General features: G+C 53.4%; 1 protein-coding gene across 1 annotated transcript; it reads left to right on the top strand.

The window, feature by feature from the left end:
- The first annotated feature begins 2304 nt into the window (after positions 1 to 2304).
- Positions 2305 to 12839, top strand: LRRN4 (leucine rich repeat neuronal 4). The gene is made up of 5 exons (XM_069496056.1): positions 2305 to 2367; positions 3405 to 4066; positions 5094 to 5298; positions 9891 to 10028; positions 11577 to 12839. Exons 2-5 carry the CDS (start codon positions 3412 to 3414, stop codon positions 12766 to 12768), a joined length of 2190 nt encoding a protein of 729 aa, XP_069352157.1. The 5' UTR covers positions 2305 to 2367; positions 3405 to 3411; the 3' UTR covers positions 12769 to 12839.
- The last annotated feature ends 435 nt before the right edge of the window (positions 12840 to 13274 follow it).

Below are 13274 nucleotides of genomic sequence, written 5' to 3'. Positions count from 1 at the left end.
GCCTCTCAAGGGTCCCCAGCTGGAGAGAGACCCAGCTGCCCAGGGCAGTCACCTGCTCATTCACACGTGGTTAGCACCTCCCCTTCCCTGTCTCGCTTCCGTATTCCCTCTCCATGCTTCTGGGGATTGCCTCTTAAATAAACTACCTGCACCCGTCCTCATCTCGGGGTCTTCTTTCTAGGGTGTCCAACTAGGTCTAGACAAACGAGCTAAAATGGAGACCGGTGCAATCAAGGGAGGGGCACCCAGTGCAGGGAACAGCTCGGGTAAAGCCCTGGAGGGGCGTGGCATGACATGGCACAGCATTTGGTGCGACATTTGGAAGACGCATACTTTTTGGTCCCAAGACTTTGTCTCGGGACTCAGCATCTTCTCTGGAGGGAACGAACTCTTCAGTCATCTTTTTCTGACCTCCCTCCGAGCAGTGCTGGAAGAGGAGAAGGGGCTGGAGAAGAGGGTGAGGCCTCCCCGGGAGATGCCCAATTGGCCCCATCCAGTCGTCTTCCCCAGTGCTGGGCCCACAGTGACCTAAGGAGCTGGCTCTGTGTCTTCTGAGAATAAGCTGCTCAATTCTGCAAAGGAAATGTCCCACCCGTCTCGGCCTCTCGCATGACTTGGGTGTCTGTCTAAATATCTGGGAAAGCTGCTCTCGTGCTTAAGGGGGCTGTTACAGCGTCAAGCGCCAAGGTCTACAGGAGGCCATTTAACACAGTGGTTAAGTCTGACAGCTCACTGGGTGTGGGCCCCAGACCCACGACAGCAGGGCCATCCGGATGGCCAAGCTCAGCCACCTTGCCACCACCAGCAAGCAGCAGTGCCAAGAAGGTGGCTCAGAGGGCCTGGGGCTCCAGGCAAGCACAGACTGATGACCTCAGGAGGATTCCTCACCCAGGGCCTCTCCAGAACCCTCATCCACTGGTGCACAGAGGAGCACGCCTGACACGGCTCCCCGAGATCCCAGTTTATAGGCCTCTGTGGTGGACCAACTTCCTTCCTCCTCGGGGTCTCTGCCTGAACTGGGCGTGTTCCAGTGGATTCAGGTCCTCTCTGCTGGGCAGCCCTGCCTGAGCTCCCCAACCCCTGCCGGCCTCAGTGTGGTGGGTCGCCTCACTGAGGAGGACCTGGCTGGCTTAGCTCTGAGAGAAACCTGATGCTTTAATTCTTGGGCGTGGAGCTCTCTGCAAAGGCAGAGGCGAGGCCCCTCGGAGCCGACCTCCATACACCTCCCTGCTGGCATTAAGCCTGGAAGGATATTTTTGAGGCTTTGGGTGGAGAAGGCCTCAAAGGAGACCCCCCAGGGCCTTCCAATGATGCAATTAACCCAGCAGACCAGTTTCCGAGGTGTCCTGCAGTTCCTCAGGACTGCCCAGATAAGGACTGACAGGAGGAAAGATAAGTGCAGCTCTGGTCTCAGGGTCTGTCACACCAAGCTGGGGCCATTAACCCTGGCCAGCTCTGGGACCCTGCCGTGGGGCCAGGGGAGGTGGGGGGAGGGTGCAAATCAAAGCCCTCAAATGCAATGACTGATCTCCGCTCTTGGAACTCTGGGGGTTCCCAGGTGCTGTCTGCTCTAAGCAGTTGAGCGCCACACAAGCTCACTCAGCATCACCCCATCCTCGGGGGGACCAGGGGCTTGTGGCAATCAGGACTCATCATCCCAGCCATGGGGCAGGAATGTCCTTTCTGCATTTCTGCCCTCTTTGTTTATTCCCACTGCTTATGAGAGACAAACACCCACCCTGTGGCTGAATTCGGTCCCAGAGCAACCGAACTCTCCTTGGGGACGTGGGGATCCGGTCTGAGCCTGAGCCAGACGCTCTGAGGCTTCCTTCTCCTGCCACGTTCCCTGGAAATCCCTGCAAGCCTTCCCCTGGTCTGGGGTACCCCCTCCTCTGGGTCAGGGGGCTTCCTCCTCTCACTGGCTCACCAGTCAGCCTCGCATCATCTCAGGAAATGGACCCACCCGGCAGGGAGGATCGGATGCCTGAGAGGTGACAGGGCTCCTCTGCCTCACTGCATCCCAGCAGCCCTCGCTGCACCTGGGGAGGGTGGTGTAAGGAAAAGGGAAGGTGGGGAGGGCGGAGAGGAGGCGCCAGGCCTGGAAAGGGGCAGGCGCAGGCCCCAGAGGGGGAGGAGACAGCCAGGCGATGAGGGTGTTGGCTAAAGACAACAGTCTTGATGGGAAAGGAGGAGCAGGAGGGGCTGGAGTGTCTCAGGCCCTCTCCGTGGATAGGGTCAGGGGGAGGGGTGGCTGGGAAATACGCCTCCCTCCCGACTTCAGAGCTGAGTTTCGGTCTAAGCCAATCGTTCCTGGAATCTCTAAAATAAGCATCCAAGGGTACCACACTCCAGGAGGACAGCGTCTGGGTGAGTATGACACCATGCTGAACATATGGACTCCTGGCTTCAGTTTCCAGGATCTTTCTCACTGCCTTGATCTCTGTCTAGCAAGACGGAGGCCCTTCCCCTAGAGCCTGGGTGGTTGCTTTGGAGATCTGGTGGTCAGCTCAGAGAGCCAGGGCAGGAACACACATCTGCAGTCATGGAGGGATGTCAAGCAGTGGCCTCAAGCCCAGAGCCTGGTTGGAAATAGCTTTGCCCATGACTGCCTGATCTACCCCTACCTGATCTCCACTGCCCTGTGGAGCCGAGTGCTGGGTACTCAAGAAACTCCATACCTAGCAGCTTTCAGCCATCCCTCCTGGGCAGGGCTAACACTAGGGGTCCTGGCTTTTGTGGGAACCCCCGTGGGACCAGGAAATGCTTGACTCTGGGGTCCCAAGCCTCACAGCTGTCTGGGGGGTCCTTTCTTCTCCTGAAGGCAACCCCAAGCATGCTCCCAAGAAAGGGACCCCAGAACTTACTTTATGCAAACTAGGACTCACCTGTGGCTGGGCAATTCTAGTGGGAAAAAAATGGGGCAAGTGAGCATCTTGCAACTGGCAACATCTTCCAGTCAGTGTTTCTGTCCTAATTAGCTTCTTCCTGACTGAGGGCGTTCACGTTTATGGAGCAGCGACTGTTCGATTCACAGCAATAAAAGGGACATCCCTTCCCTCCCGAAGCTCACGTGATGGGGAGATTCAGAGGGGTTACTGGGAGGTTCAGGCCCAGCCTGGACAGATGAGGCATCTCTCCCACGAGAAGAGGGAAAGGCATCCCTGAGAGAAGGAAGGGCAGGAGGTGCCACCATGAGCGAGGGGAAGATGACAGAGGGAAAGCTGGCAACGGCAAAGTCACTGCACACCCCGCGATGCTGGGAAGGTCCCCCTGCCTTTCAGGGAGCATCCAGATCCCGCGCTCCTCCTCAGAGCCCTGCGGGGGGTGGAGCGAGGGCGCACATTTGCCCCTTTGTTCAGGGGTTTCTGCTGGATTTAAGGGGTCTCCTGCTCTTCTCTCCCCAGCCGCGCCATGTGGAGGACCCTGCTTCTGCTGCTGCCGACGGTGTCGCGCCTAAGCGAGGCAGATCCTCCCCAGGAGAGGGTCCCGCTCTTCTGGCTCACTCAGCAGGGCTCCTCGGGGTGCGGCTGCAGCAACGCCACAGGCTCGCCCTGCGAGGGGCTCCCCGCCGCGGGGGTCACCGCCTTGACCCTGGCGAACCGCAGCCTGGAGCGCCTGCCCAGCTGCCTGCCGCGCGCCCTGAGCAGCCTCGACGCCAGCCACAACTTGCTGCGCGCCCTGAACGCATCAGACCTCGGCCACCTGCCGCAGCTGCAGGTGCTGACGCTGCGCCACAACCGCGTCGCCGCGCTGAGCTGGGGCAGGGGCGGACCCGCGGAGCTGCACACGCTGGACCTCAGCTACAACCGGCTGGCCGCCCTGCCGCCGTGCGCCGGGCCCGAGCCGCGCAGCCTCCGCACGCTGGCGCTCTCCGGGAACCCGCTGCAGGCGCTGCCGCCCCGGGCCTTCGCCTGCTTCCCTGCCCTGCGGCTCCTCAACCTGTCGGCCACCGCGCTGGGCCGCGGCGCCCGGGGCGGCATCGCCGAGGGGGCGTTCACCGGAGCGGACGGCGCGCCCCTGGACGCGCTTGAGGTCCTGGATCTCAGCGGCACATTCCTCGAGCGGGGTGAGTCGGGCGCCTCGCGTCCTCAGCTGGCCTGAGAGCAGAGCCGCGCAGGGCTGAGCTCCTTCTCGACGGGTGACCCCGGTGCCTAACTCACAGTAGGGCTCAGAAATAACACCAGGGCCGACCGGGTGACTCATGACTGCAATCACAGCACTTTGGATGGCCGAGGCGGGAGGATTGCTTGAGCCCAGGAGTGTGACACCAGCCTGGGCAACATAGCGAGACCCCATCTCTGCGAATGCATCACTTTGGAGTTGAGTAATGGATGAGCTTAGCACCAAACATGCAGTTAATTAACGTGCAGTATGCTCTGAGGATGAATTCATTGATTTTTCTACTCGGTTGGCTAAAATTGCTTGTGTTAATGTCGCACTATTTAAACAAGACACAGGAGGGAGGTGAGGATAATGGTTCTCCTGTACTTGGTGTTCTGACTTTGATTCACAAGGTTGGTTTTATTATTTATTAAAAAAAAAAAAAAAAAAAAAAAAGCACTTCATGTGTCTGTAACCACCTGTTCCATCACAGACAAAAAGAAAAAGAACAAGAACAGGAAATACAGAGGGGAAGGGGCACATTCTCCATTTATTAGGAGAGCTGCAAAATTAGGTTTCTGGACCTCCTCTCCTCCTTACTTACAATCCTCGAAAGTTCCCCACTCCCCTGGTAGCCATCTGAGTGAAGCCTGGTTATTGTTTTGTATGGCGTTTAGCAAGAAGGTGGGGTGGCAGTGGACTTGGAGACAGTGTCCTGGGTTCAAGTTCTATTTCTGTCCACTCCCAGCTGTACGTCCTTGGGCCAGACATTCTTCTCTTTGGCCTTGGTGAATTGGGACTGGTTATCCCCGAGAGCTCTTCCAGCTGAAATGGCCAAGCTTCTGAGATCCCCAAAGCTGCTAACTGTGTCACTGCTCGGCAGTGACAGTCTTCATGACTCACCTTGTCACTCTTGTTGTTTCCTTGTGCCACGCTGGCCTCCTGGGTTTGTGCCTTCCTGGGTAGCGGGCAGCTTTCCCTCTGTGTTTCAGTTGAGCCAGGGTGGATCAGAGACCTGCCGAAGCTCACGTCCCTCTACCTGAGGATGATGCCCAAGCTGAGGACCCTGGAGGGGGATATTTTCAAGATGACCCCCAACCTGCAGCAGCTGGATTGTCAAGACTCCCCAGCACTTACTTCTGTCCACACACACATCTTCCAAGATACTCCTCGTCTGCAGGTCCTTCTGTTCCAGAAGTAAGTGTTTGCGAGGCACATCTGAATCACATGACTGATTTCTGCCCATTACACTGTTTTGAATTTTATAGAACAAACTAGACCTTAATGTTTCTCCCACTGCTCCTCCAGTCCTCTCTGGGGCTTTGTTATTTCTCACCTTCTGGGTAATACCTTGGGCAAATTCCCAGATAGTACACCCAGCCTAGTACCATGCAACTCAGTCTAGTCCAGGATAATATAAAAACTCTTAGGCATTTAAAGTTTCTTTTATGCTCAGCCTGAGAAGTTTACAGTGGAAGAAAGGATGAGGACCTCAGCTCTTCTGTCTATCTGGATTCCCCTCTTTCCCCACATGTTATGCAAGTTCAGTCCCTTCTAGGGTTTGAGCAGGTCTAGGGATGAAAGTATTGTTAGAAAATCCCTGGAAAGTCTAAGGGCAGTTCTTGCTGGTCCTGTTTTATATAATGCAGCCATTATAGATGGAATTATTCTTGCAAAAAGGTGAAGAGTTGTTCAAAGCAAAGATAGAGCTATTCACTCATTCTTTCCTTCATTCCACAAATAGCTATTGTGAGTGGAATGTTGTGAGTGGAAGTGCTTTATATCTCCAGCTCAGACTCCTTCTTTAAGCTTGATAAAAAAAAAAAAAAAAAGAAAGAAAGAAAGAAAAACTCAAGAGCTGTGCAAAGTGCCAGAATACAAACATCATGAAGTTTCTTCATCTGTAAAACAAATACAACAATAGGACTTCACTTTAGGGCTTTTCATGAGGGGGAAAAAATATGGTACACATAGAGCACTTAGCTCCGGTCCTGGTATGTGGTTTGCGTCCTATAAAATCAGTGAAGGTGATGGTGGTGGCGATATGGTGGTGATGGTGATGACAGTGATGGCGATTGATGTCCAATGGTGATGATGTTGGTAATGATGGTGAATTGGAAATAGTGATGCTGGTGATGCTGGTGATGGTGATAATCATAATGGTGAGGATAGTGACAATCGTGTGACCTACTGGTGGTGGTGAGGATGCTGATGGTGATGGTGATGATGGTGCTATTAGTAAAGGTGATGATGGAGATGGCGATGTTGACAGCATGGCCTCTGCTTTCAGGGAGCCCACAGTTCAGTATAGGCAGCGGACATTTGCCAGTCATCACAATGCATTGTGATCAAGAGCAGAGACACGTGACACATGCCATTATAAGGCAGGTGGGAATAATGCTCCGTCAGACTGGATCAGAGAGGCTTCCTCAGGAACAACATGATTGGTCCGTATCTCTAAAGGGGAATCCAAGCTCACCAGGTAAATGCTAGAGGAGAAAGGCACTTCAGACCCAAGAACAGCAAGAATTCCAGGTTTAGAAGTGGTGACCACTTCCTCTCATCCCTCCATTTGTCAATCCATTGCCACCTGGCTGTCCATGTCAGCTGCCAAGTCCAGTGGACACTTCTTTGCCTCTTGAGCTCATTGTTTTTCTTCTCCCTCTTGACACTCTGTTTCTCCTTGGCCTCAGAATGCTGCCCTGTTGCTTCTCCTGCTTAAGAAGGCCTTCTTAAGTTCCTTGCCTATTTCCACCTCTAAGTTTTTTGTGGGTCATTTCTCAGCCTCCATGCCTACTCCAGCGCCATCCCATCCCCCCAAGCCTGATGCTCCCTCCTCCATCCCTGTGCCAAGGATGCCCATCAGGTATCTCCATCTGAGGCTTCTGATGGGCTCCAGACTCATGTATCTAACTGCCTGCTCGATACTGAAGACCTATGAGACATCTGGTGGAAATGTTCAGTAGTAATAATAATGTGAACCTTTTGTTCTGTGTCAGGCATTGTTCTAAGCACATGTTAAAGTATTTACCCTTGCAGCCATCCATCCAGTGGAGCAGGATTCAGTCATTATTCCCATTTCACAGATGAGAAAACTTATTTACAGAGATGCTAAGTAACTAGCCCCAGTTTACATGGCTAGTGAGTAGTAGAGTCAGAATTTGAGCCGAGGCAGTTTGGCTTCATATCTGATACCTTAACCACAACACTGCGTCAGTCTGAAGCTTGAAGGAGGGGTCTGAGCCAGAGATAATAATTTGGGAGTATAAAGATGATATTTGAAGTCAAAGAAATTCATGAGATCACCAAGGAGAGGGTATAGAGAGAGACCCACAACTGAGCCTGGAAGCACCTAACTTTTAAAGTCAGAAAGAGGAAGAACCAGGAAAGGAGACCAAGAACATGTGACCAGTGGAGTAATAGAAGACCCAGGAGGGTGTGATGTCCCGGAGGCCAAGAGAAGAGAGTGTTTCAGGAGGGAGGGAGTGGTTGGCAGAACTGATGCCATCAGGAGGCCTAGTCAGCTGAGGACAGGGTGACTGTGAAATTTGGCAACATGTGGAACAGTGGTGAAATTCGTTCCCAACAGAGCCAGGTGGGAGAGGTTGCAGAGCCACTGCAGGTGCAGATGACCCTTCAGTCTGGCTCCCCTGTCCCCAGGTCCAGTCTCAATCCCATCCCTAACAGCTCCCCTGCCAGCCCCTTCCCATCTACCTTCAGAGCAGCTCTAAGTCAAGTCCACTTCATTTCCTACCCAACTTACTGCCTTCTAATCAATGTCTGCATCTCCAGGGCCCCCCTTTAGTATAGGGGGGTCTTATCCTCATTTATGTCATGACCCTTTTGGCAGTCTGGTGAAGCCTGGGGTCTTGTCTTCTCAAGAGAGTCAGTGTGTGCGTGCGTGTGTGCTCCTTTAACACCTTAAATAACAGAATCTACCAGTAAGTCTAACAACTTCCATAATTTTATGATTGAAAATGACATGAAACTACTGGAAAGTGATATGGAAATGTCTGTGATTTCTGTTAGTGATTCTCCAATAGCGATTATTTAGGAGAGCAAATGGAGACTTCTTCCACACTAGGGCCCCGTCAGTTCAGAAGTGGCAAATATCCAAATGTGGCCATGTGTCAGGACACCAGCCAGGCCCTCTCCTTCGTCAGCATGTGGGTGGCAATGCAACTTGTCTTTATCACGTGCAGGTGGCATGGGGTAGCAGAAAGAACCACCTGCGTGAATTGCACCTTTCACCCTGAGTCATTGTCCTTAGCTGTAAAATGAGTAAAACACTGTCTACCTCACTGAATTGTCATAATGATCTCAATGAGATAATGTATGTAAAGTACCCAGCTATGTTACTTGCTAAAAAAAAAAACAAAGCCATAATCCTCTTCCTCTCCCACTCCCTTTGCACAACAAAATGTTAATTAAACTCTCATCCTAAGGTTTTCCACTGTAGCTGTGTGAAATCTGCTAACACAAGCATGCACACATATATACACTTGCATATGTGGGTGTGGCTTAAGTTTTAATATAAATGACACTCATGTGTATCTGGTATTTTAGAGGTAACAACTGTCACCTCCCCACTGGCTAGAAGTGATAGAGCAGATCTGGGTGGTATGTCCTTCCTCGCCCAAAACATCAGCGTCTCCCCCAGGGCTGTAGGGGCAGGCAGGTTCCCATGCTTTGGTCAGAAGAGCCTTGAAGGGAAAGCACAGCTCCTGTTGCGTGTGATGAATTCTAACTGAGTATGTATAAAGGAGGCAACATCTGGGAGGGCCAGGAGACTCAGGGAGTGGAGAGAGTTGTGGCCAAACACTCTGTGGGACTCTAGGGAAGAAAGAGAAAGGAGCTGGGAGCGGCGCTGCCATTGCTAGGTGTGGTAGACCATTTGCAAACACGGCTGCAGTAATTCCTCCCGTCCCTGTGGACACACACCCCTTTGCAATATGATTGCAGCTCCTCTCATATTTCAAGGAGTCTGTTTCTCCACTTCTTGAAGCTGGGCTTGGCCATGACTTGCTTAGACTGGTAGGACATTAGCAAATGTGATGTTAGCAGAAACTAGAAGGCAGTTGAGCACTGGGGCAAGCCCATGGGGACCCCTCCACTACCACGTGAACAAGCCCAGCCAGCCTCCTGGGTGATGAGAGACACGTGGACAGAGGTCCCAGCACACCCAGTTGAGGATCCGTATACGTGAGGCCATCCTAGATCATCTGGCCCTGGCTGAGCTGGCCCAGACCACAAGAAACATTGAGCCAACCCACAGAATCGTGTAAAAGAATAAACATGTATTGTTTTAAGCTACTGAGTTTTGGGGATATTCCCTAGCAGGAGCTGATTGATCCACTTAAGCAAGACATCTTCCAAAGGACTGGCACGGAGTGCCATCAGCCACAGTCCAACTGCAGCAGTGTATGTTCAATAGTGTTCTCATGAAGAATTTGTCATTTTTCATCACTGATCTATAATAACAATATCCACTTTTGTGTATAGATTTACATTTATAAACACTCATCATCACAGACTCATTTTGATATAACCATTGGACATGGGAGTATTGTCCCCATTTGATATAAGGGATGACATTGCCCAAGTTAGGTTGATATCTCTGTTTTATAGATGACAAAAAATGAAATCTGAGGTCATTAAGGGTTTTGTCCAAACTGACATCCTCTAACCCCTATCAGAATGGTTTTCCCGTGACACTACCATGCTACTCTGGGAATACTTTTGACCAGATTGTAAAAGTCTGACTTACTTGATTTTTTTGTGTATTTCAGCTGCAACTTGAGTTCCTTCCCTCCTTGGACGCTGGCTTCCTCCCAGATCCTATCCATCAACCTGTTTGGCAACCCCCTCACTTGCAGCTGTGAGTTGTCCTGGCTGCTCGAGGACACAAATAGAACTGTCCTAAACAGGTAACACCTTCCCAAAGCAGATGGCTGAGGAGTGAGTGTCAGCCTTCAGGAGTTGACGTTCTCCAGGTTATGTCTTGCTCACGTGACCGTGCTGGGCACTTTGGCAGAGTTGGACAGGGTGGCTCAACCCCATGTACTTACACTCAGGGACCCAGGCGATCGAGGCTCTGGCTTGGTTCCAGCCAGCCAGAAGGGCAAAGAGCATGGAGGAGCAGACATGGGAGGTTTTTAACGGGTCAGGCATGGCAGTGGAGCCCCTCACTTCCACTCACATTCATTGGCCAGGGGTCATTCAACAGACCACTCCTGCCTGCAAGGGAGGCTGGGAAATGTAGTCTAGCTGTGTGTCCAGTAGGAAAACGAAGTGAGCTAAGTGAACAGTTGGCTAGTTTGTCTCTGCCAAAGCAGGTGCTATCATTGCCCTGTTTTACAGATAAGGGGAATGGAGGGGAGGTGCTTGCTTGAATTCATGCAGCCACTGGATGGAGGAGGCGGGGTCTATCTTCTATCTGCCTCCAAAACTGTGCTGTTAACCACTGGGCGCCACTGAATCCCCATGATGAAGCCTGACCTCCTGCTCCTGGGTCATTCAGTCCCAGGCCAGTGGGCTTACAGGGTTCTCGGGGGACAGGAAGAAAAGAATTCCTATAAAGGCTGTTGGCTAGAAGAACTGTTTTTGCAGTAGGGACATCCAGGCTGGCTACCAGAGGAGGATGGGGGTTGGGGAGCTGGGGACACTGGTCCTGAGCATTCTTAAATCAGCTTCACCAGCTAACTGCCCCTTAGTGAGAGACAACGCCCTCCCCATCCTGCATCCCCATCCTCTCACCTGCCACCCGAGCCCAGCTGTGGAGTGGGGCTCAGTCTCCTCCCTTCCATGTTGCCTCCAAACATAAGCACTCAGACCCTTAGCAGTCAAGGGTCTGTCTCCCTCTCACATTAATGAAGAGGTTGAGAATGCAGGCTCCGGAGTTGTGTTGTCCGGCTTCGTGCCACTTAATGCTGTTGATTTGGGCTTAGTTACTTAACCTCTCTGTGCCTCTGCCCCTTCATCTGTAAAATGGGGATAATCGCACCTACCTCACAAGGTAGTGCAGATTAAATTAGTTGATACAGTAAAGTATGAAGAATAGTCCCTAACGCGTGGGAAGCATTTAGAAATAGTAGCTAGTATGAGTATGACTGTTCTTACCGGTACTCACTGCCAGGAAGCAGACAGGCGAGGACAAAATGGCAAACCACACTTAGACAATCTAGACCCCCTCTCACAGTGCCTGCCTGGGCTTAGGCTCTGCCATTTGCTAGCCACGATACCTTGGGCAGCTCGTTCCTCTTTCTGAACTTCTATTTCCTTATCTGCCCAATAAGAGCCATGGCGGGAGCCTCATTCAGAAGTTTCCCCTAGAGTCAGTGAGGGGATGTGTGTGGAGTGGCAGAAACGTGTTGACACGGCTTGGCAAGAGGGCATCCCTGCACTGAGGATTCAAAGTCCAGCACAGACCTAACCCTGAAGCCAGACATCTTCTAACTGGTTGGCTTCCCCTCTAGGGCGGCAGACACCACGTGTGCACCCGCTGCGGGCTCCAGCAGCCCCTTCTCAGCCCGGCTTTCACTCTCCCAGCTGCCTGGTGTGTGCCAGTCCCACCAAAGCACCACCCTGCTTGCTTCAAACGCACCCTCCTCAGACTATGGGGCCTATGCACCGACTGCCCAGGGGCCCTCCACCCGGCCTGCGGGGGACCAACAGAGTGTCACTGACGTCCCCTCCCTAGGTGTGGATTCCTTCACACAAGCTGCCTGGACGCCCAGCGACGCAGGCGAGGGGACTGTCCCCTCCACTGTCAACTCTCCCGCGGGACGCCGCGACTCCAGCGGTCCACCCAGGGCTGCCAGCACAGCCGGGACAGAGCACCGAGGAGAACATGCTGTCAGGCTTGTCCTGGAGCCTAATGTCTCAGCTGCCTCCACGCCACTGGCCAGCAAACGCCCAGGCCCCTTCCCTACCTCGTGGAACGGCTTGAGCACATCCCAGCCCGACCATCGGACGCGGCCCACCTCTCAGGCTTCCCACCCGAGTCCCCCTGGGGGAGGGATTCCAATCCTCTTGTTAGATGACTACAGTGAGGAGGAGGGGACCAAAGAGGAGGTGGCAGCGCCTCTCCCTAATGTCCCTTGTGATTACCACCCCTGCAAGCACCTCCAGACCCCGTGCGCGGAGCTGCAGAGGCGCTCGCGGTGCCTGTGCCCCGGCCTCAGCGGGGAGGACACCATCCCAGACCCTCCCCGGCTGCAGGGGGTGTCGGAGACGACCGACACGTCGGCGCTCGTCCGCTGGTGTGCTCCCAACTCGGTGGTGCACGGGTACCAGATCCACTACTCGGCAGAGGGCCGGGCGGAGAACCAGTCGGTGGTGGGCATCTACGCCACCGCCCGGCAGCACACCTTGTACGGGCTGTCGCCGGGCACCGCGTACCGCGTGTGCGTGCTGGCGGCCAACAGGGCGGGCCTGAGCCAGCCGCAGGCCTCGGGCTGGAGGAGGGCGTGCGCCGCCTTCACCACCAAGCCCAGCTTCGTGCTGGTCCTCGCGGGGCTGTGCGCCGCCCTCGGCCTGCTGCTCGTCAGCACCCTGGTGCTGTCTGCGTGTCTCTGCAGGCGGGCCCGGGCGCCACACCGGCAGCGCTACGACACGCACCTGGTGGCCTACAAAAACCCGGCCTTTGACCATCCGCTGGAGACCTAGACCTTCGATTAGCCAGTTTCCCCTCCTCCAATTGAACTCTTAAGTGCAGAAAAGAAGATACAGAGGGTCAAAAACTGCCCCGTCAGCTCTAGCGTTTCTAACTCCCGTGAAGCCAGCACGCCTCGGGCACACAGGACTTGCCACGCTGAGTTTCTCGGTCCAAGGAACAGCTTCCTTCCCTCCCTTCCACTTTACTCTGTTCCCAGAAACCTGATGATCATGGCCAGACCACTTCTGTGTGTGGAACACCAACTCCTGTGTGTGGTTTCATTTGGGTGTTCCAGCAGTTAGAGCCCCTCAGTATCCAGTAGAATAGTGTATGGAAGTAGGAAGGGAAAAAAACAGAAATCGCATAACCCAGCCTCTTCTGCGTGTTAGAGGTGACACCCTCAGGTCTTTCCAGAAGTTCTTTCATGGTCAACCTCTGGCTAAGGCATAATGAGCTATGTTATTCAAGCAATCAATTCCAGTGGTTTCCTGGAACTGGGGGTGAGGGGAAGAACTAT

Source organism: Eulemur rufifrons, chromosome 20 (genome assembly GCF_041146395.1).
Source record: "Eulemur rufifrons isolate Redbay chromosome 20, OSU_ERuf_1, whole genome shotgun sequence".
Lineage (NCBI taxonomy): Eukaryota > Metazoa > Chordata > Mammalia > Primates > Lemuridae > Eulemur > Eulemur rufifrons.
Note: the sequence above shows the minus strand (reverse complement) of the source record. Positions and strands in the feature narration are given on the sequence as shown.